We start from the raw sequence: 21952 nt of genomic DNA on the forward strand, positions 1-21952 counted from the left end.
GGGAATGTGCCAGGAGGCAACACTGCTGAAGGAAAGGAAGAAGAACCTGGCAATGTTGCTCGAGATAAAGAAGGCCATGCTGAAGCAAATGAAGGAGAAAACAAGGATGTGCAGGTGGAACAAGACCATGATGCTGAAAAGAAAGAAGGAGGAGATGGAAATGAAGAAAAAACCATTGATGCAAATACGAAGGCAGGCAACAATGATGATGTAAAAGAAGGTCAATACGAGGGAGATGGAAAGGGAGAAAATGCGGATCTGAAGGTGGAGGAAAGCAGTGATGCCGGTGAGCAAAGAAGCAGTGATTGGACAGGACAGGAAGACAGCAGTGATGGTGGGAATGCAGTAGACCATTGCGGTTTTGCTGCAACTGAGGAAGAAAAGAATGACGTTGGAAACGAAGAAGGCAATGATGGAGACAAAGATGAGAAAGGCAGTGCTGCCGATATGAAGGGAGAAAAGAATGAAGATGGAAATGGAGAGGAGCACGGCAACGTTGCTTCAACTGAAGAAGGTGCTGATAAAGCAAGTGAAGGAGACAGCAACAATGTGAAGGTGAAGGAAGACCGGCATTCCAGTGAACACAGAACCAGTGATCAGAAGGGGAAGGATCAGGAAAACAGGGATGCGAATGTGAAAGGCAAGAAGAATGAAGATGGAAAAGAAGAAGAAGGTGGAAATGTGGCTGCCAGTGAAAAAGAAGGCCGCGGTGATGGCAAGGACAAAGGCAGCCGTGGTGGAACTGAAGAGGAAGAAGACACCCGGGACGTTGGGAATAAGCGAGGGATCCTTTTAGTGGATCGCATACAGTGTCCTGTCGAGGACGTAGAGAGAGGTCGCTCAGTGGCAGCGGAGCTGATGGAGAGCTTCACGCGTGTCTTTACTGACAGCGTGAGCAATAGTTTCTACCCGGTGCCTCAAGAAGCCATCGGGGTGGGCAGTGCCTTTGAGGGTTGGAGTCCCCGTGAGCAGGATGTGGTGTACCGCATGCTGGTCCCACTGAATCCCCCGCCGGGACACGCCTTCCACCTGGAGCTGAACAGTGCCGGGCAGATGGCAGCAAGGACCTTCTGCGTCCGTGTGGAGCTGGTGTGCACGTGCGAGAGGGAGCAGCTGGGCGAGAAGCTGTTGTGCTTCCTGCACCACTCGCAGAAGGAGCTGCGGCGGAAGCAGAAGCCCAGCCTCCTAAAGACACTCTGCACCGGCTCCTACCTGGACGTGGAGAAAACCTCCCACTGGTTCTACAAGCTGGTGAGATGCTCGTGGCTGCATTTGCCTCAGTCGTACTCGTGGCACTTGGTGTTTCAGCCCTGCAGCCGGTCCTGCCAATTCCGGCTGAGCAAAGGCAAGGAGAGCCTGATGGTGGAGATGCTGTTTGGGGTGCGCCACGGGGACTCCGACATCTTTGTGGTCAGCCAGCCCACAGAGGCCCAGAAAGGCGGCTCCAGCAGCTTTGTCAGCAGCCGGCCCGCCAAGGCCGAGTCCATCGCAAGCACAGCGTGGCCTGAGACGTACGCTGTGGCAGAGGCAAAATTCTTCCAGCACGTGGCCAGGCAGGTGCCGTGTGAGAGCTTGCACCTGAAATGCCTGCAGCTCTTCACCTACATCCTGAGGGGCACAGGTTTTTCCAGCTCGACCTGGAAGACTGTGGTCATGCACGTGCTGACCACCGTACCGCTGTCCAAGTGGCGCAGGAGGGAATTTGAGCGGCGGCTGTGGGACATCATGGCATACCTGCGCCGCTGCCTGCAGTTGAAACGCCTGGAGCACTTTGTCCTGGGCAACAAGAGGCTTCCTGCGGAGATCAGCTTGCCGCCGGCAATGCGAACGGTCGAGCCGCTCAACCTCTTTGAGCACCTGGCCCGAGATCCGGCCGCCCACGCGGAGGCGATGCAAGCTTACGGTCAGCTGCGATTCCGCCTCTGGACGCTGCTCTCCAGCCACTGAGAGGAATTCCCTGCACAGAGCTGTGCTGGGGGGGCTCACACCCGAAGGCAGCCACGTGAGCACGGCATCATTCTTGCTTTTTTCACTGGCAATCCTGAAGCTGCTTTCCTGCTCCCATGGATGGAAGATGCTGTGGCACATGGATTCACCGTGCAGACACACATCTCTGCGTTGCCTTGCCTTTCGCCTTCCAGTCATGACGGTGCTGTTGCAATATTGCCCAAAGTCTGTAAGGCAGAAACTGGCTCCACCTGCACATCCTCACGGAAGACACTGATGCTGAGAGGTTGCCTGGCATGCCTGGAAGACCAAAACCGAGCCTGTTAGAAAATTAATGTAGTTTTTTCAGTGACCTGTATGTACTTTATAATGGTTTTGTAAAGATGTAGTTCATCTCAGTCTGTGGAAGTGAAGATAATAGTTTTAACTCACTTTACCATAGGAGAATAGGTAGTCCAAGTTTTCGTAATAGGAACTAGTTTCATCATCATCACGTCAAGAGGTCCTTTAGGATTGTTAGTGTGAGATTATTTCCCAGTTACCCTTAGTTTAGGCAATTGAGCTACTCTGGTATAGCTGCCCTTCAGTAATATCTACATATGTATGTTTGAAGAAATAATAAAAGGAGAGAAGTTTCTCAAATTGCCTGAAAAGTGTCCTTCTTTGTATTTAACCCAATGGTTCTTAGAGAATGTCCATCCATTGCAGCTACCTGAAAAAATGACAAAGTGACTCAAGCGGTGATTGTGTCCAGCAGTCACATCTCGGTATTGCATTTCTGCAACACTCTAGAGCCGGGCTATTAATTTTGTCTCATGAATGCAAGCAGAAGTCATGATGGTTGAAACAGCTAAAATATTAATTAATCCTCCCAGTGCTGCTTAAAACCTGCCCCTCCTCATTGAGAGCATGGGAAAGAAAGCTGCTGTGGCCCACGTCAGAGAGGGAAGTCCTCTGAGGGGCCAGGAACAAGCAGGCAAGAGTGAGGAGAGCAGGCAGGGACCTCCCAGAGGAGGATCGCTGCCAACAGCAGAACTCGCTGTTCCACTGAGAGGGAACTGTGCTCGCTGAGCTCCCTGCCTTTTGCTTCCTCTGCTGGGCAGGCACTGCTCCTGATGCCATGAAGATTTTTTGCCTTTTCTTTTATACCCCTATTATACCTTTTACAACTTCTGTATTCTTAGTGGGTTTTGCCTACATTCTTGGACTTGTTTGTCAAGCTAAGAGACCCAACATTTTAGAAGCTTCGTAGTTAGGGATCGGTGTGCCCCAGACCCCAAGGTCCTCTCCAGAACACATTCTGTAAACCAAGATAGAACCATCCAGGGGAAGGATCCTTGGGGAGGGGGGCTCACTTGAGCCTCTCATTGGGGAATCTTGGATAGATATGCTAATTAGTAAAACCTATAATGTTATACCTAATGTTGGGGACACAAACACACACACACACACTCGGTGGGGCGCATCTCGATGCATATGACCTGGACGTGTGCACCTAAGGATCCTTAAAATAAATACCAAGGTAAAATCTCTTTTCCCCTTCTAACCGGGTATGATTCTTGATTTTAAGACCAGGAAAAGGCATCACTCCCACCACAGCCCCTTTGGCCCAGCTTGTGGAAGGAGGAGAACACCCTCCTTGCTCCCTTCTCCCCAAACACACCCACCCACTTTGTTCCCCTCTCCTCTGCCCCCAGCTGCAGAGACCTGCCCTGTCCCTTGCCCCAGCTCCAGTCTCTCATCAGCCCCTTCCACAAGGACGTGTGCTCTCAGTGGGTAGGACTTGATCTCTGTGTGCCATTGAGCCTTACGGCCTGACCGCACAGCTTGTGTGGCCTCTGGGGCGATGCTTGGATTCGGGGAGAAGCACGGCCCCCATGGCTTCTTGTTGCACAATCCACCCAGGGCTAGATTGGCCAGGGCCAAAACTATTGCAGGTGGTCAAACTGTGGGTGTGGCTGTGAGTTTTGGTGCATGTGCAAGTGTGCTGTGTGTCTGAGGAGCATGCTGGGAGAGGGGAAGGGCAGAACCTACAACCTACAGTTGCTACTGAAACACTGTGGTGTAGCTCAGGTGCTGGTTTTAACTGGTCAGTAGTATGCAACCCCACTAGGATGGAAATTGAAAACAGTGTTCCATAAGAGCAAGCATGGCCAAATGATCTGGATGTCTTTCTGGCACTGAGCTGTTCTTTCAGGCCTTGAAAACAGGGGAGCTCTGATAAAGTAACTGAGCACCTGGTTGGTATTAACTCTCCTTTGCACTGTCAATTCCCCTTCTTTGGGAATACCTCACCCTGCGGGCTCTGTGTCTCTCCTAAGCCTGTTCGTATTGATGTGAGTGTGCTTTTCATGCCCATGCCATCTGGCACTGGTATTACACCAGAGTTGTTCCTGCCACTGCGGTTCAAGGTCTCTCCATTTCTGCATGAAAGTCTCGTCTCCTTTGTTACGGACACTGCACTCCTTAGGAAGCTGAGAAATACATTTGAACATAGTGGGAAAAATGTTGAAGTGGAAGTGTTGCGAAGATGTGTGGCCAGTTTCACAACATCTTTCCTGTGGAACTGCTGCAGGCTGAATGGAGCAAGTCCTGCTGTCAGATGTGCATTCGGAGAAAGCAGGTTTGAATGAAATGAGTCACAGCCAGAGAACTGTCAGCGCATATCAGTAGTATCAGATACAGGTTTCTGTAGCCAATTGTCCTTTGGATTTACTGAAGAAAACCCCTTCCCGGTTTAAATCCTGGACACTGAAATCCACAGAAAACTCACATTTGCTCCAAGCGTGAAGCCAAGTCACTTTCTTCCTGCTTCCTTCATCAGTGGAGCCCAAACTGAGTTAGAATTTAAAACTGTGTTGTTCTCTGTACAGCTGCTACCAGAGAGGATGAGCAGAAGTATCAGGACAACCTGCTGGTGTCTTCTCTGGCCATAGACATCTGGGCTGTAAGATGTACTGAAATAATTTATCTTGCCTCAGTGTTGCCGTGTTCATGTCCAGAGAATGGCCTGTTGTCAGAAGCCTTTCTGAAGACGCAGTTAGTTGAAAATTGCAGGTGCGGGTGCTTGCAACTACTCTAACATTTTGTGCATCCTTCTGAGGGAAGCATAGTCTGAAATGAAGAAGTGGCAGTATTTTGAAGGCAAGTGCAATAGAAGGAGGGTAACTTGTTTGGAAGGGTGGGGATAGCACTGCCTATCATTTCACAAAGCATTCTTTGAGAAGGGAAGAGCTGCGTGCCTTAAGGTGCTAATCATGATCAGCATGTTCCATTCTGAACACCTGGACATGCTTGCAAAATACAGGACATGCCTCCATCCAGGCTGGAAAGAAGGAGCCCACTGCTGCAGGGTGGAGTGGGTTCCTTTGTGCAAGTCAGCACAAGTCCCAAAGCCTTGAGGTGGATTGGAAGGTAGAGAGCTTCTAGACACAAGCTATTGCCAGAGTGTTTGGTTGGTGTTGCCTGTTCCTCAGAGTGTGGACTAATCTCCACTCTTCATTCCCCGTGACTGTTTCCTTCCTAAGGAAGATTCGCGCCTTTCTGATTGCAGGTCGTGTGCTTATGCAGCTAAAGGTAGCTGGGAGGCTGCTGAGCTGAGGTGAGCTGAGCTGGTAGGCTAAGTGGAGCAGTAAAAGTCATTCACAGTCAGTGAGTGAGTTGACCTCAGGTCCTTCAAATAATGCAGTCCAAGAAGATTTTGCCAGTATTTCCACTGGAAGCCTACCACAGGTCTCTTGCTTTTTCTGTGTTTGACTGGCTGGTAGATTGGGAGGGACAAGAGGGTGTGAAATGCTTGACCAGGGCATGAATGAAATGGCTTTTTTCTTTAGTTGGTCCTAGGCGTCTCAACCTGAAGTTCTAGGGAGAGAGAGTGGGAGTGGCAGAGTTTGTTTAAAGCTGCCTTTTCTCCAGGGTCAGCAAATGAATAGGCTCTTTACCACTCTGGGTCTGGTAGTGTGGGCTTTCTGAATAGCTTTAGCTACAGGTGAGTTTATAAAACACCTCCCTCAGAACAGACTGGAGGTTTTCTCTGTCTGCTTGACAGTCAGGTGACTGGAGGTCAGAAGAAATTTTTCCTCCCGTTCTGCATCTTATTTACTCATGTCCCAAAGGTGAGCACTGTGCTTGGCCATGAAGCTTGTCATCAGAAGACATTTAAAAGGAGCAGGGTGACATAGGCTGCTGAAACAGAGTAGCCTGTGAAATTCCTGACTCTCTCGTCTTTCTTTGTGGCGCTGCCTGTGAATGACTGATCAGTGGCTGCTGTGATCCTGTCTTCCTCTGCTTCCCTCCCTGCTGGGTACCACTTGGGACATGGAGCTGTTCAATGGCGACCTCATCTAGATGGCAGAATTTATAAGGAGCTGGTTGTTGGTTTTATATAGGATGGTTCAGAAAACTGTGTTTTCTGAGTGCACCCAGCTCTTGTGTCACGGCTGGACAAGGGAAGGGCGATCACTCAGACATTCTGTGTTTTGTCAGCCCTCAGCTGATAAAGAGTATTTCAGAGATCACCCAAGAGGAATTTGAGTAGCCCAAGGGAGCAAAAAGGGACCTCCTGCTGTGCTGTGCTGTGATCAGCATCAGAGAAACTCTTCCCAATAAACAGCACCATCGTAGCCAGTAGCAAGGATCTCCAGTCAGAAAAAAGCAAGGGAGGAGGTTTGTACTGAGGATGGCGTCTAAATGCAGACACGTCTACATCCCTATACAAAATAGAGTTCCTCTCGGAATGGCAAGAGAGAAGCCAGTTGCTGCAAGTGTCAGGAGGAGCACATCTTTATGTGGCATTGAGGGAGAGCACATTAGAGTGGAGTGATCTAAGCTTCAGGAGTTCTGTGTTTTGAGGACTTTTCTTTTTCCTTTTCCAAACTTGTATTTCTTGTTACAGTGGCTTGTCCATTTCTCAGCCAGGCTATTGATCAGCCACATCTAGCGTAAGAAGTAGTTTGGATGGTTTTTTGTGCTACTGTGCAAACCATCAGTTGGATGTATGTAATCTTTTGTCAAACAATAAACAGATCTTTGAAAGTGTTCCTAAATTCAGGAGAGAAACCCTCCCAAAAGGGTTTATCTCACAAAAGATGTGTGAGGCAGGACAGTATTGGTGTAAAAGAAGGGTAGGCCTTAACATTGGATGACGTTTAAACTTCCTGTGCATCATTCAAGCAGCCTCTAATTCTTGCTTTCTCACTAAACCTGTAACTAAAAATTAGCCTGTATTGTATGACAGGCTGTGGCCAAAGTAATAAATATTATTGTTAATAGTAAAGAACATCTGCCTGCAATCATCAGTAAAAGCCTGCACCTATATAGAGAGCGTATCGGGGTCCTGTCACCCATATTTATATTTGAGAAGGGTTTGTGTGGGAGGGTGCTTGTGCCTGCTTTGTACAGGGAAGCCCTGGGGTTCCCAGGTTCACGACTGATGGGTCTGCACTTTGTGTCTGTTGAGGCTCTGGGTGCCCAGGGCCATGATGAGTTCCCGGGCTGGGGATGGCGGGTGGGGCTGGCCTGTGATGCGCTCTGGGGCCTGTGACACCACAGGGGCCGTGTCACAATGGGGGCAGCTAGAAAAGGCCCCGTTGGTTGCCGTTGCCCCCAGTAGAGCCTGGGCAAGCGGTGAGTGCACACAGGTGGTGGGGAGGCTGGGCTGGGGGAGGGCTGGGGCAGAAGCGCCGGCAGCCGGGGCGTGTGTTCTGTCCCTGCATGCAGGGCCCAGCCCCTGGCGGGAGCGCCTTGCTCCGGCTCGGTGCTCGCTGGGGCAGCGGTGCAGGCCTTGCCTCCTGCCAGCTGCCGGGGGCCCTCTCCTTCCTGCTGCCACATCCCTGTGGCTCCTGCCCCGCACCGGCTGCCTCCATTCCGGCCCTACTGAACCCCTTCTGTGTGTCCTCTTGCAGACCATGGCTTTATTGTCATTGCTCTTCGTGCTCGTGCAAAGCCTGATCCAGTACCCCCAGCCAGCTGGGGATGGGCTGGATGAGGCCACGCACCGGCGAATGCAGGAGCGGGAGGAGCTGCTCGACCGCGAGATGGCTCGGCTGCTGCAGGAGCTGGAGCAAGGGCCCCCGGAGCAGCAGGATGAGGGCTGGGGAGCTCTGCTCTTTGGTGCCCTGCAGCAGTGGCCATTCTGGGCTCTTGCTGGACTCCTGCTCCTCTTGGGCCTGTGGTTTAGCTGCAGGAGAAAGTGCCGTGAAGCCAACAGCAGCGGCAAGGACCAGAGCTCCTGCAAGACCCTAGGAGAGGAGAGAGGAAAAGAACAGCAAGAAGACACTATTGATTCAAAGGAAGATGGAGAAAACCATAATATGACCGTGGAGGCAGATGACAGCGGTAATGAAAATGAAGGAGAAGGCAGTCCTGTGGCTGCAAATGAAGGAGAGGAAGATGATGCCAGTGAAGGAAATGAAGATGTGAAGGTGAAGGAAGACCAAAATGTGAAGAATGAAGATGCCTGTGACTTAAAGAAAGATGAAGGACGGAGTGGTGGGAATGTGCCAGGAGGCAACACTGCTGAAGGAAAGGAAGAAGAACCTGGCAATGTTGCTCGAGATAAAGAAGGCCATGCTGAAGCAAATGAAGGAGAAAACAAGGATGTGCAGGTGGAACAAGACCATGATGCTGAAAAGAAAGAAGGAGGAGATGGAAATGAAGAAAAAACCATTGATGCAAATACGAAGGCAGGCAACAATGATGATGTAAAAGAAGGTCAATACGAGGGAGATGGAAAGGGAGAAAATGCGGATCTGAAGGTGGAGGAAAGCAGTGATGCCGGTGAGCAAAGAAGCAGTGATTGGACAGGACAGGAAGACAGCAGTGATGGTGGGAATGCAGTAGACCATTGCGGTTTTGCTGCAACTGAGGAAGAAAAGAATGACGTTGGAAACGAAGAAGGCAATGATGGAGACAAAGATGAGAAAGGCAGTGCTGCCGATATGAAGGGAGAAAAGAATGAAGATGGAAATGGAGAGGAGCACGGCAACGTTGCTTCAACTGAAGAAGGTGCTGATAAAGCAAGTGAAGGAGACAGCAACAATGTGAAGGTGAAGGAAGACCGGCATTCCAGTGAACACAGAACCAGTGATCAGAAGGGGAAGGATCAGGAAAACAGGGATGCGAATGTGAAAGGCAAGAAGAATGAAGATGGAAAAGAAGAAGAAGGTGGAAATGTGGCTGCCAGTGAAAAAGAAGGCCGCGGTGATGGCAAGGACAAAGGCAGCCGTGGTGGAACTGAAGAGGAAGAAGACACCCGGGACGTTGGGAATAAGCGAGGGATCCTTTTAGTGGATCGCATACAGTGTCCTGTCGAGGACGTAGAGAGAGGTCGCTCAGTGGCAGCGGAGCTGATGGAGAGCTTCACGCGTGTCTTTACTGACAGCGTGAGCAATAGTTTCTACCCGGTGCCTCAAGAAGCCATCGGGGTGGGCAGTGCCTTTGAGGGTTGGAGTCCCCGTGAGCAGGATGTGGTGTACCGCATGCTGGTCCCACTGAATCCCCCGCCGGGACACGCCTTCCACCTGGAGCTGAACAGTGCCGGGCAGATGGCAGCAAGGACCTTCTGCGTCCGTGTGGAGCTGGTGTGCACGTGCGAGAGGGAGCAGCTGGGCGAGAAGCTGTTGTGCTTCCTGCACCACTCGCAGAAGGAGCTGCGGCGGAAGCAGAAGCCCAGCCTCCTAAAGACACTCTGCACCGGCTCCTACCTGGACGTGGAGAAAACCTCCCACTGGTTCTACAAGCTGGTGAGATGCTCGTGGCTGCATTTGCCTCAGTCGTACTCGTGGCACTTGGTGTTTCAGCCCTGCAGCCGGTCCTGCCAATTCCGGCTGAGCAAAGGCAAGGAGAGCCTGATGGTGGAGATGCTGTTTGGGGTGCGCCACGGGGACTCCGACATCTTTGTGGTCAGCCAGCCCACAGAGGCCCAGAAAGGCGGCTCCAGCAGCTTTGTCAGCAGCCGGCCCGCCAAGGCCGAGTCCATCGCAAGCACAGCGTGGCCTGAGACGTACGCTGTGGCAGAGGCAAAATTCTTCCAGCACGTGGCCAGGCAGGTGCCGTGTGAGAGCTTGCACCTGAAATGCCTGCAGCTCTTCACCTACATCCTGAGGGGCACAGGTTTTTCCAGCTCGACCTGGAAGACTGTGGTCATGCACGTGCTGACCACCGTACCGCTGTCCAAGTGGCGCAGGAGGGAATTTGAGCGGCGGCTGTGGGACATCATGGCATACCTGCGCCGCTGCCTGCAGTTGAAACGCCTGGAGCACTTTGTCCTGGGCAACAAGAGGCTTCCTGCGGAGATCAGCTTGCCGCCGGCAATGCGAACGGTCGAGCCGCTCAACCTCTTTGAGCACCTGGCCCGAGATCCGGCCGCCCACGCGGAGGCGATGCAAGCTTACGGTCAGCTGCGATTCCGCCTCTGGACGCTGCTCTCCAGCCACTGAGAGGAATTCCCTGCACAGAGCTGTGCTGGGGGGGCTCACACCCGAAGGCAGCCACGTGAGCACGGCATCATTCTTGCTTTTTTCACTGGCAATCCTGAAGCTGCTTTCCTGCTCCCATGGATGGAAGATGCTGTGGCACATGGATTCACCGTGCAGACACACATCTCTGCGTTGCCTTGCCTTTCGCCTTCCAGTCATGACGGTGCTGTTGCAATATTGCCCAAAGTCTGTAAGGCAGAAACTGGCTCCACCTGCACATCCTCACGGAAGACACTGATGCTGAGAGGTTGCCTGGCATGCCTGGAAGACCAAAACCGAGCCTGTTAGAAAATTAATGTAGTTTTTTCAGTGACCTGTATGTACTTTATAATGGTTTTGTAAAGATGTAGTTCATCTCAGTCTGTGGAAGTGAAGATAATAGTTTTAACTCACTTTACCATAGGAGAATAGGTAGTCCAAGTTTTCGTAATAGGAACTAGTTTCATCATCATCACGTCAAGAGGTCCTTTAGGATTGTTAGTGTGAGATTATTTCCCAGTTACCCTTAGTTTAGGCAATTGAGCTACTCTGGTATAGCTGCCCTTCAGTAATATCTACATATGTATGTTTGAAGAAATAATAAAAGGAGAGAAGTTTCTCAAATTGCCTGAAAAGTGTCCTTCTTTGTATTTAACCCAATGGTTCTTAGAGAATGTCCATCCATTGCAGCTACCTGAAAAAATGACAAAGTGACTCAAGCGGTGATTGTGTCCAGCAGTCACATCTCGGTATTGCATTTCTGCAACACTCTAGAGCCGGGCTATTAATTTTGTCTCATGAATGCAAGCAGAAGTCATGATGGTTGAAACAGCTAAAATATTAATTAATCCTCCCAGTGCTGCTTAAAACCTGCCCCTCCTCATTGAGAGCATGGGAAAGAAAGCTGCTGTGGCCCACGTCAGAGAGGGAAGTCCTCTGAGGGGCCAGGAACAAGCAGGCAAGAGTGAGGAGAGCAGGCAGGGACCTCCCAGAGGAGGATCGCTGCCAACAGCAGAACTCGCTGTTCCACTGAGAGGGAACTGTGCTCGCTGAGCTCCCTGCCTTTTGCTTCCTCTGCTGGGCAGGCACTGCTCCTGATGCCATGAAGATTTTTTGCCTTTTCTTTTATACCCCTATTATACCTTTTACAACTTCTGTATTCTTAGTGGGTTTTGCCTACATTCTTGGACTTGTTTGTCAAGCTAAGAGACCCAACATTTTAGAAGCTTCGTAGTTAGGGATCGGTGTGCCCCAGACCCCAAGGTCCTCTCCAGAACACATTCTGTAAACCAAGATAGAACCATCCAGGGGAAGGATCCTTGGGGAGGGGGGCTCACTTGAGCCTCTCATTGGGGAATCTTGGATAGATATGCTAATTAGTAAAACCTATAATGTTATACCTAATGTTGGGGACACAAACACACACACACACACTCGGTGGGGCGCATCTCGATGCATATGACCTGGACGTGTGCACCTAAGGATCCTTAAAATAAATACCAAGGTAAAATCTCTTTTCCCCTTCTAACCGGGTATGATTCTTGATTTTAAGACCAGGAAAAGGCATCACTCCCACCACAGCCCCTTTGGCCCAGCTTGTGGAAGGAGGAGAACACCCTCCTTGCTCCCTTCTCCCCAAACACACCCACCCACTTTGTTCCCCTCTCCTCTGCCCCCAGCTGCAGAGACCTGCCCTGTCCCTTGCCCCAGCTCCAGTCTCTCATCAGCCCCTTCCACAAGGACGTGTGCTCTCAGTGGGTAGGACTTGATCTCTGTGTGCCATTGAGCCTTACGGCCTGACCGCACAGCTTGTGTGGCCTCTGGGGCGATGCTTGGATTCGGGGAGAAGCACGGCCCCCATGGCTTCTTGTTGCACAATCCACCCAGGGCTAGATTGGCCAGGGCCAAAACTATTGCAGGTGGTCAAACTGTGGGTGTGGCTGTGAGTTTTGGTGCATGTGCAAGTGTGCTGTGTGTCTGAGGAGCATGCTGGGAGAGGGGAAGGGCAGAACCTACAACCTACAGTTGCTACTGAAACACTGTGGTGTAGCTCAGGTGCTGGTTTTAACTGGTCAGTAGTATGCAACCCCACTAGGATGGAAATTGAAAACAGTGTTCCATAAGAGCAAGCATGGCCAAATGATCTGGATGTCTTTCTGGCACTGAGCTGTTCTTTCAGGCCTTGAAAACAGGGGAGCTCTGATAAAGTAACTGAGCACCTGGTTGGTATTAACTCTCCTTTGCACTGTCAATTCCCCTTCTTTGGGAATACCTCACCCTGCGGGCTCTGTGTCTCTCCTAAGCCTGTTCGTATTGATGTGAGTGTGCTTTTCATGCCCATGCCATCTGGCACTGGTATTACACCAGAGTTGTTCCTGCCACTGCGGTTCAAGGTCTCTCCATTTCTGCATGAAAGTCTCGTCTCCTTTGTTACGGACACTGCACTCCTTAGGAAGCTGAGAAATACATTTGAACATAGTGGGAAAAATGTTGAAGTGGAAGTGTTGCGAAGATGTGTGGCCAGTTTCACAACATCTTTCCTGTGGAACTGCTGCAGGCTGAATGGAGCAAGTCCTGCTGTCAGATGTGCATTCGGAGAAAGCAGGTTTGAATGAAATGAGTCACAGCCAGAGAACTGTCAGCGCATATCAGTAGTATCAGATACAGGTTTCTGTAGCCAATTGTCCTTTGGATTTACTGAAGAAAACCCCTTCCCGGTTTAAATCCTGGACACTGAAATCCACAGAAAACTCACATTTGCTCCAAGCGTGAAGCCAAGTCACTTTCTTCCTGCTTCCTTCATCAGTGGAGCCCAAACTGAGTTAGAATTTAAAACTGTGTTGTTCTCTGTACAGCTGCTACCAGAGAGGATGAGCAGAAGTATCAGGACAACCTGCTGGTGTCTTCTCTGGCCATAGACATCTGGGCTGTAAGATGTACTGAAATAATTTATCTTGCCTCAGCGTTGCCGTGTTCATGTCCAGAGAATGGCCTGTTGTCAGAAGCCTTTCTGAAGACGCAGTTAGTTGAAAATTGCAGGTGCGGGTGCTTGCAACTACTCTAACATTTTGTGCATCCTTCTGAGGGAAGCATAGTCTGAAATGAAGAAGTGGCAGTATTTTGAAGGCAAGTGCAATAGAAGGAGGGTAACTTGTTTGGAAGGGTGGGGATAGCACTGCCTATCATTTCACAAAGCATTCTTTGAGAAGGGAAGAGCTGCGTGCCTTAAGGTGCTAATCATGATCAGCATGTTCCATTCTGAACACCTGGACATGCTTGCAAAATACAGGACATGCCTCCATCCAGGCTGGAAAGAAGGAGCCCACTGCTGCAGGGTGGAGTGGGTTCCTTTGTGCAAGTCAGCACAAGTCCCAAAGCCTTGAGGTGGATTGGAAGGTAGAGAGCTTCTAGACACAAGCTATTGCCAGAGTGTTTGGTTGGTGTTGCCTGTTCCTCAGAGTGTGGACTAATCTCCACTCTTCATTCCCCGTGACTGTTTCCTTCCTAAGGAAGATTCGCGCCTTTCTGATTGCAGGTCGTGTGCTTATGCAGCTAAAGGTAGCTGGGAGGCTGCTGAGCTGAGGTGAGCTGAGCTGGTAGGCTAAGTGGAGCAGTAAAAGTCATTCACAGTCAGTGAGTGAGTTGACCTCAGGTCCTTCAAATAATGCAGTCCAAGAAGATTTTGCCAGTATTTCCACTGGAAGCCTACCACAGGTCTCTTGCTTTTTCTGTGTTTGACTGGCTGGTAGATTGGGAGGGACAAGAGGGTGTGAAATGCTTGACCAGGGCATGAATGAAATGGCTTTTTTCTTTAGTTGGTCCTAGGCGTCTCAACCTGAAGTTCTAGGGAGAGAGAGTGGGAGTGGCAGAGTTTGTTTAAAGCTGCCTTTTCTCCAGGGTCAGCAAATGAATAGGCTCTTTACCACTCTGGGTCTGGTAGTGTGGGCTTTCTGAATAGCTTTAGCTACAGGTGAGTTTATAAAACACCTCCCTCAGAACAGACTGGAGGTTTTCTCTGTCTGCTTGACAGTCAGGTGACTGGAGGTCAGAAGAAATTTTTCCTCCCGTTCTGCATCTTATTTACTCATGTCCCAAAGGTGAGCACTGTGCTTGGCCATGAAGCTTGTCATCAGAAGACATTTAAAAGGAGCAGGGTGACATAGGCTGCTGAAACAGAGTAGCCTGTGAAATTCCTGACTCTCTCGTCTTTCTTTGTGGCGCTGCCTGTGAATGACTGATCAGTGGCTGCTGTGATCCTGTCTTCCTCTGCTTCCCTCCCTGCTGGGTACCACTTGGGACATGGAGCTGTTCAATGGCGACCTCATCTAGATGGCAGAATTTATAAGGAGCTGGTTGTTGGTTTTATATAGGATGGTTCAGAAAACTGTGTTTTCTGAGTGCACCCAGCTCTTGTGTCACGGCTGGACAAGGGAAGGGCGATCACTCAGACATTCTGTGTTTTGTCAGCCCTCAGCTGATAAAGAGTATTTCAGAGATCACCCAAGAGGAATTTGAGTAGCCCAAGGGAGCAAAAAGGGACCTCCTGCTGTGCTGTGCTGTGATCAGCATCAGAGAAACTCTTCCCAATAAACAGCACCATCGTAGCCAGTAGCAAGGATCTCCAGTCAGAAAAAAGCAAGGGAGGAGGTTTGTACTGAGGATGGCGTCTAAATGCAGACACGTCTACATCCCTATACAAAATAGAGTTCCTCTCGGAATGGCAAGAGAGAAGCCAGTTGCTGCAAGTGTCAGGAGGAGCACATCTTTATGTGGCATTGAGGGAGAGCACATTAGAGTGGAGTGATCTAAGCTTCAGGAGTTCTGTGTTTTGAGGACTTTTCTTTTTCCTTTTCCAAACTTGTATTTCTTGTTACAGTGGCTTGTCCATTTCTCAGCCAGGCTATTGATCAGCCACATCTAGCGTAAGAAGTAGTTTGGATGGTTTTTTGTGCTACTGTGCAAACCATCAGTTGGATGTATGTAATCTTTTGTCAAACAATAAACAGATCTTTGAAAGTGTTCCTAAATTCAGGAGAGAAACCCTCCCAAAAGGGTTTATCTCACAAAAGATGTGTGAGGCAGGACAGTATTGGTGTAAAAGAAGGGTAGGCCTTAACATTGGATGACGTTTAAACTTCCTGTGCATCATTCAAGCAGCCTCTAATTCTTGCTTTCTCACTAAACCTGTAACTAAAAATTAGCCTGTATTGTATGACAGGCTGTGGCCAAAGTAATAAATATTATTGTTAATAGTAAAGAACATCTGCCTGCAATCATCAGTAAAAGCCTGCACCTATATAGAGAGCGTATCGGGGTCCTGTCACCCATATTTATATTTGAGAAGGGTTTGTGTGGGAGGGTGCTTGTGCCTGCTTTGTACAGGGAAGCCCTGGGGTTCCCAGGTTCACGACTGATGGGTCTGCACTTTGTGTCTGTTGAGGCTCTGGGTGCCCAGGGCCATGATGAGTTCCCGGGCTGGGGATGGCGGGTGGGGCTGGCCTGTGATGCGCTCTGGGGCCTGTGACACCACAGGGGCCGTGTCACAATGGGGGCAGCTAGAAAAGGCCCCGTTGGTTGCCGTTGCCCCCAGTAGAGCCTGGGCAAGCGGTGAGTGCACACAGGTGGTGGGGAGGCCGGGCTGGGGGAGGGCTGGGGCAGAAGCGCCGGCAGCCGGGGCGTGTGTTCTGTCCCTGCACGCAGGGCCCAGCCCCTGGCGGGAGCGCCTTGCTCCGGCTCGGTGCTCGCTGGGGCAGCGGTGCAGGCCTTGCCTCCTGCCAGCTGCCGGGGGCCCTCTCCTTCCTGCTGCCACATCCCTGTGGCTCCTGCCCCGCACCGGCTGCCTCCATTCCGGCCCTACTGAACCCCTTCTGTGTGTCCTCTTGCAGACCATGGCTTTATTGTCATTGCTCTTCGTGCTCGTGCAAAGCCTGATCCAGTACCCCCAGCCAGCTGGGGATGGGCTGGATGAGGCCACGCACCGGCGAATGCAGGAGCGGGAGGAGCTGCTCGACCGCGAGATGGCTCGGCTGCTGCAGGAGCTGGAGCAAGGGCCCCCGGAGCAGCAGGATGAGGGCTGGGGAGCTCTGCTCTTTGGTGCCCTGCAGCAGTGGCCATTCTGGGCTCTTGCTGGACTCCTGCTCCTCTTGGGCCTGTGGTTTAGCTGCAGGAGAAAGTGCCGTGAAGCCAACAGCAGCGGCAAGGACCAGAGCTCCTGCAAGACCCTAGGAGAGGAGAGAGGAAAAGAACAGCAAGAAGACACTATTGATTCAAAGGAAGATGGAGAAAACCATAATATGACCGTGGAGGCAGATGACAGCGGTAATGAAAATGAAGGAGAAGGCAGTCCTGTGGCTGCAAATGAAGGAGAGGAAGATGATGCCAGTGAAGGAAATGAAGATGTGAAGGTGAAGGAAGACCAAAATGTGAAGAATGAAGATGCCTGTGACTTAAAGAAAGATGAAGGACGGAGTGGTGGGAATGTGCCAGGAGGCAACACTGCTGAAGGAAAGGAAGAAGAACCTGGCAATGTTGCTCGAGATAAAGAAGGCCATGCTGAAGCAAATGAAGGAGAAAACAAGGATGTGCAGGTGGAACAAGACCATGATGCTGAAAAGAAAGAAGGAGGAGATGGAAATGAAGAAAAAACCATTGATGCAAATACGAAGGCAGGCAACAATGATGATGTAAAAGAAGGTCAATACGAGGGAGATGGAAAGGGAGAAAATGCGGATCTGAAGGTGGAGGAAAGCAGTGATGCCGGTGAGCAAAGAAGCAGTGATTGGACAGGACAGGAAGACAGCAGTGATGGTGGGAATGCAGTAGACCATTGCGGTTTTGCTGCAACTGAGGAAGAAAAGAATGACGTTGGAAACGAAGAAGGCAATGATGGAGACAAAGATGAGAAAGGCAGTGCTGCCGATATGAAGGGAGAAAAGAATGAAGATGGAAATGGAGAGGAGCACGGCAACGTTGCTTCAACTGAAGAAGGTGCTGATAAAGCAAGTGAAGGAGACAGCAACAATGTGAAGGTGAAGGAAGACCGGCATTCCAGTGAACACAGAACCAGTGATCAGAAGGGGAAGGATCAGGAAAACAGGGATGCGAATGTGAAAGGCAAGAAGAATGAAGATGGAAAAGAAGAAGAAGGTGGAAATGTGGCTGCCAGTGAAAAAGAAGGCCGCGGTGATGGCAAGGACAAAGGCAGCCGTGGTGGAACTGAAGAGGAAGAAGACACCCGGGACGTTGGGAATAAGCGAGGGATCCTTTTAGTGGATCGCATACAGTGTCCTGTCGAGGACGTAGAGAGAGGTCGCTCAGTGGCAGCGGAGCTGATGGAGAGCTTCACGCGTGTCTTTACTGACAGCGTGAGCAATAGTTTCTACCCGGTGCCTCAAGAAGCCATCGGGGTGGGCAGTGCCTTTGAGGGTTGGAGTCCCCGTGAGCAGGATGTGGTGTACCGCATGCTGGTCCCACTGAATCCCCCGCCGGGACACGCCTTCCACCTGGAGCTGAACAGTGCCGGGCAGATGGCAGCAAGGACCTTCTGCGTCCGTGTGGAGCTGGTGTGCACGTGCGAGAGGGAGCAGCTGGGCGAGAAGCTGTTGTGCTTCCTGCACCACTCGCAGAAGGAGCTGCGGCGGAAGCAGAAGCCCAGCCTCCTAAAGACACTCTGCACCGGCTCCTACCTGGACGTGGAGAAAACCTCCCACTGGTTCTACAAGCTGGTGAGATGCTCGTGGCTGCATTTGCCTCAGTCGTACTCGTGGCACTTGGTGTTTCAGCCCTGCAGCCGGTCCTGCCAATTCCGGCTGAGCAAAGGCAAGGAGAGCCTGATGGTGGAGATGCTGTTTGGGGTGCGCCACGGGGACTCCGACATCTTTGTGGTCAGCCAGCCCACAGAGGCCCAGAAAGGCGGCTCCAGCAGCTTTGTCAGCAGCCGGCCCGCCAAGGCCGAGTCCATCGCAAGCACAGCGTGGCCTGAGACGTACGCTGTGGCAGAGGCAAAATTCTTCCAGCACGTGGCCAGGCAGGTGCCGTGTGAGAGCTTGCACCTGAAATGCCTGCAGCTCTTCACCTACATCCTGAGGGGCACAGGTTTTTCCAGCTCGACCTGGAAGACTGTGGTCATGCACGTGCTGACCACCGTACCGCTGTCCAAGTGGCGCAGGAGGGAATTTGAGCGGCGGCTGTGGGACATCATGGCATACCTGCGCCGCTGCCTGCAGTTGAAACGCCTGGAGCACTTTGTCCTGGGCAACAAGAGGCTTCCTGCGGAGATCAGCTTGCCGCCGGCAATGCGAACGGTCGAGCCGCTCAACCTCTTTGAGCACCTGGCCCGAGATCCGGCCGCCCACGCGGAGGCGATGCAAGCTTACGGTCAGCTGCGATTCCGCCTCTGGACGCTGCTCTCCAGCCACTGAGAGGAATTCCCTGCACAGAGCTGTGCTGGGGGGGCTCACACCCGAAGGCAGCCACGTGAGCACGGCATCATTCTTGCTTTTTTCACTGGCAATCCTGAAGCTGCTTTCCTGCTCCCATGGATGGAAGATGCTGTGGCACATGGATTCACCGTGCAGACACACATCTCTGCGTTGCCTTGCCTTTCGCCTTCCAGTCATGACGGTGCTGTTGCAATATTGCCCAAAGTCTGTAAGGCAGAAACTGGCTCCACCTGCACATCCTCACGGAAGACACTGATGCTGAGAGGTTGCCTGGCATGCCTGGAAGACCAAAACCGAGCCTGTTAGAAAATTAATGTAGTTTTTTCAGTGACCTGTATGTACTTTATAATGGTTTTGTAAAGATGTAGTTCATCTCAGTCTGTGGAAGTGAAGATAATAGTTTTAACTCACTTTACCATAGGAGAATAGGTAGTCCAAGTTTTCGTAATAGGAACTAGTTTCATCATCATCACGTCAAGAGGTCCTTTAGGATTGTTAGTGTGAGATTATTTCCCAGTTACCCTTAGTTTAGGCAATTGAGCTACTCTGGTATAGCTGCCCTTCAGTAATATCTACATATGTATGTTTGAAGAAATAATAAAAGGAGAGAAGTTTCTCAAATTGCCTGAAAAGTGTCCTTCTTTGTATTTAACCCAATGGTTCTTAGAGAATGTCCATCCATTGCAGCTACCTGAAAAAATGACAAAGTGACTCAAGCGGTGATTGTGTCCAGCAGTCACATCTCGGTATTGCATTTCTGCAACACTCTAGAGCCGGGCTATTAATTTTGTCTCATGAATGCAAGCAGAAGTCATGATGGTTGAAACAGCTAAAATATTAATTAATCCTCCCAGTGCTGCTTAAAACCTGCCCCTCCTCATTGAGAGCATGGGAAAGAAAGCTGCTGTGGCCCACGTCAGAGAGGGAAGTCCTCTGAGGGGCCAGGAACAAGCAGGCAAGAGTGAGGAGAGCAGGCAGGGACCTCCCAGAGGAGGATCGCTGCCAACAGCAGAACTCGCTGTTCCACTGAGAGGGAACTGTGCTCGCTGAGCTCCCTGCCTTTTGCTTCCTCTGCTGGGCAGGCACTGCTCCTGATGCCATGAAGATTTTTTGCCTTTTCTTTTATACCCCTATTATACCTTTTACAACTTCTGTATTCTTAGTGGGTTTTGCCTACATTCTTGGACTTGTTTGTCAAGCTAAGAGACCCAACATTTTAGAAGCTTCGTAGTTAGGGATCGGTGTGCCCCAGACCCCAAGGTCCTCTCCAGAACACATTCTGTAAACCAAGATAGAACCATCCAGGGGAAGGATCCTTGGGGAGGGGGGCTCACTTGAGCCTCTCATTGGGGAATCTTGGATAGATATGCTAATTAGTAAAACCTATAATGTTATACCTAATGTTGGGGACACAAACACACACACACACACTCGGTGGGGCGCATCTCGATGCATATGACCTGGACGTGTGCACCTAAGGATCCTTAAAATAAATACCAAGGTAAAATCTCTTTTCCCCTTCTAACCGGGTATGATTCTTGATTTTAAGACCAGGAAAAGGCATCACTCCCACCACAGCCCCTTTGGCCCAGCTTGTGGAAGGAGGAGAACACCCTCCTTGCTCCCTTCTCCCCAAACACACCCACCCACTTTGTTCCCCTCTCCTCTGCCCCCAGCTGCAGAGACCTGCCCTGTCCCTTGCCCCAGCTCCAGTCTCTCATCAGCCCCTTCCACAAGGACGTGTGCTCTCAGTGGGTAGGACTTGATCTCTGTGTGCCATTGAGCCTTACGGCCTGACCGCACAGCTTGTGTGGCCTCTGGGGCGATGCTTGGATTCGGGGAGAAGCACGGCCCCCATGGCTTCTTGTTGCACAATCCACCCAGGGCTAGATTGGCCAGGGCCAAAACTATTGCAGGTGGTCAAACTGTGGGTGTGGCTGTGAGTTTTGGTGCATGTGCAAGTGTGCTGTGTGTCTGAGGAGCATGCTGGGAGAGGGGAAGGGCAGAACCTACAACCTACAGTTGCTACTGAAACACTGTGGTGTAGCTCAGGTGCTGGTTTTAACTGGTCAGTAGTATGCAACCCCACTAGGATGGAAATTGAAAACAGTGTTCCATAAGAGCAAGCATGGCCAAATGATCTGGATGTCTTTCTGGCACTGAGCTGTTCTTTCAGGCCTTGAAAACAGGGGAGCTCTGATAAAGTAACTGAGCACCTGGTTGGTATTAACTCTCCTTTGCACTGTCAATTCCCCTTCTTTGGGAATACCTCACCCTGCGGGCTCTGTGTCTCTCCTAAGCCTGTTCGTATTGATGTGAGTGTGCTTTTCATGCCCATGCCATCTGGCACTGGTATTACACCAGAGTTGTTCCTGCCACTGCGGTTCAAGGTCTCTCCATTTCTGCATGAAAGTCTCGTCTCCTTTGTTACGGACACTGCACTCCTTAGGAAGCTGAGAAATACATTTGAACATAGTGGGAAAAATGTTGAAGTGGAAGTGTTGCGAAGATGTGTGGCCAGTTTCACAACATCTTTCCTGTGGAACTGCTGCAGGCTGAATGGAGCAAGTCCTGCTGTCAGATGTGCATTCGGAGAAAGCAGGTTTGAATGAAATGAGTCACAGCCAGAGAACTGTCAGCGCATATCAGTAGTATCAGATACAGGTTTCTGTAGCCAATTGTCCTTTGGATTTACTGAAGAAAACCCCTTCCCGGTTTAAATCCTGGACACTGAAATCCACAGAAAACTCACATTTGCTCCAAGCGTGAAGCCAAGTCACTTTCTTCCTGCTTCCTTCATCAGTGGAGCCCAAACTGAGTTAGAATTTAAAACTGTGTTGTTCTCTGTACAGCTGCTACCAGAGAGGATGAGCAGAAGTATCAGGACAACCTGCTGGTGTCTTCTCTGGCCATAGACATCTGGGCTGTAAGATGTACTGAAATAATTTATCTTGCCTCAGCATTGCCGTGTTCATGTCCAGAGAATGGCCTGTTGTCAGAAGCCTTTCTGAAGACGCAGTTAGTTGAAAATTGCAGGTGCGGGTGCTTGCAACTACTCTAACATTTTGTGCATCCTTCTGAGGGAAGCATAGTCTGAAATGAAGAAGT

The 21952-nt window shown here is 50.7% G+C and overlaps 3 protein-coding genes across 3 annotated transcripts; all 3 read left to right on the forward strand.

Annotated features, from left to right (window-relative positions):
* Positions 1 to 447: 447 nt before the first annotated feature.
* LOC138104549 (inositol 1,4,5-trisphosphate receptor-interacting protein-like 1) lies at positions 448 to 1947 on the forward strand. The gene has a single exon (XM_069003836.1). It carries the CDS (start codon positions 448 to 450, stop codon positions 1945 to 1947), a length of 1500 nt encoding a protein of 499 aa, XP_068859937.1.
* Positions 1948 to 8885: 6938 nt separating this feature from the next.
* On the forward strand, positions 8886 to 10385 carry LOC138104550 (inositol 1,4,5-trisphosphate receptor-interacting protein-like 1). Its single transcript, XM_069003837.1, has one exon. The coding sequence runs from the start codon at positions 8886 to 8888 to the stop codon at positions 10383 to 10385; it is 1500 nt and encodes a 499-aa protein (XP_068859938.1).
* Positions 10386 to 17323: 6938 nt separating this feature from the next.
* Positions 17324 to 18823, forward strand: LOC138104552 (inositol 1,4,5-trisphosphate receptor-interacting protein-like 1). Its single transcript, XM_069003838.1, has one exon. The coding sequence runs from the start codon at positions 17324 to 17326 to the stop codon at positions 18821 to 18823; it is 1500 nt and encodes a 499-aa protein (XP_068859939.1).
* The last annotated feature ends 3129 nt before the right edge of the window (positions 18824 to 21952 follow it).

Source organism: Aphelocoma coerulescens, chromosome 1A (genome assembly GCF_041296385.1).
Source record: "Aphelocoma coerulescens isolate FSJ_1873_10779 chromosome 1A, UR_Acoe_1.0, whole genome shotgun sequence".
NCBI lineage: Eukaryota > Metazoa > Chordata > Aves > Passeriformes > Corvidae > Aphelocoma > Aphelocoma coerulescens.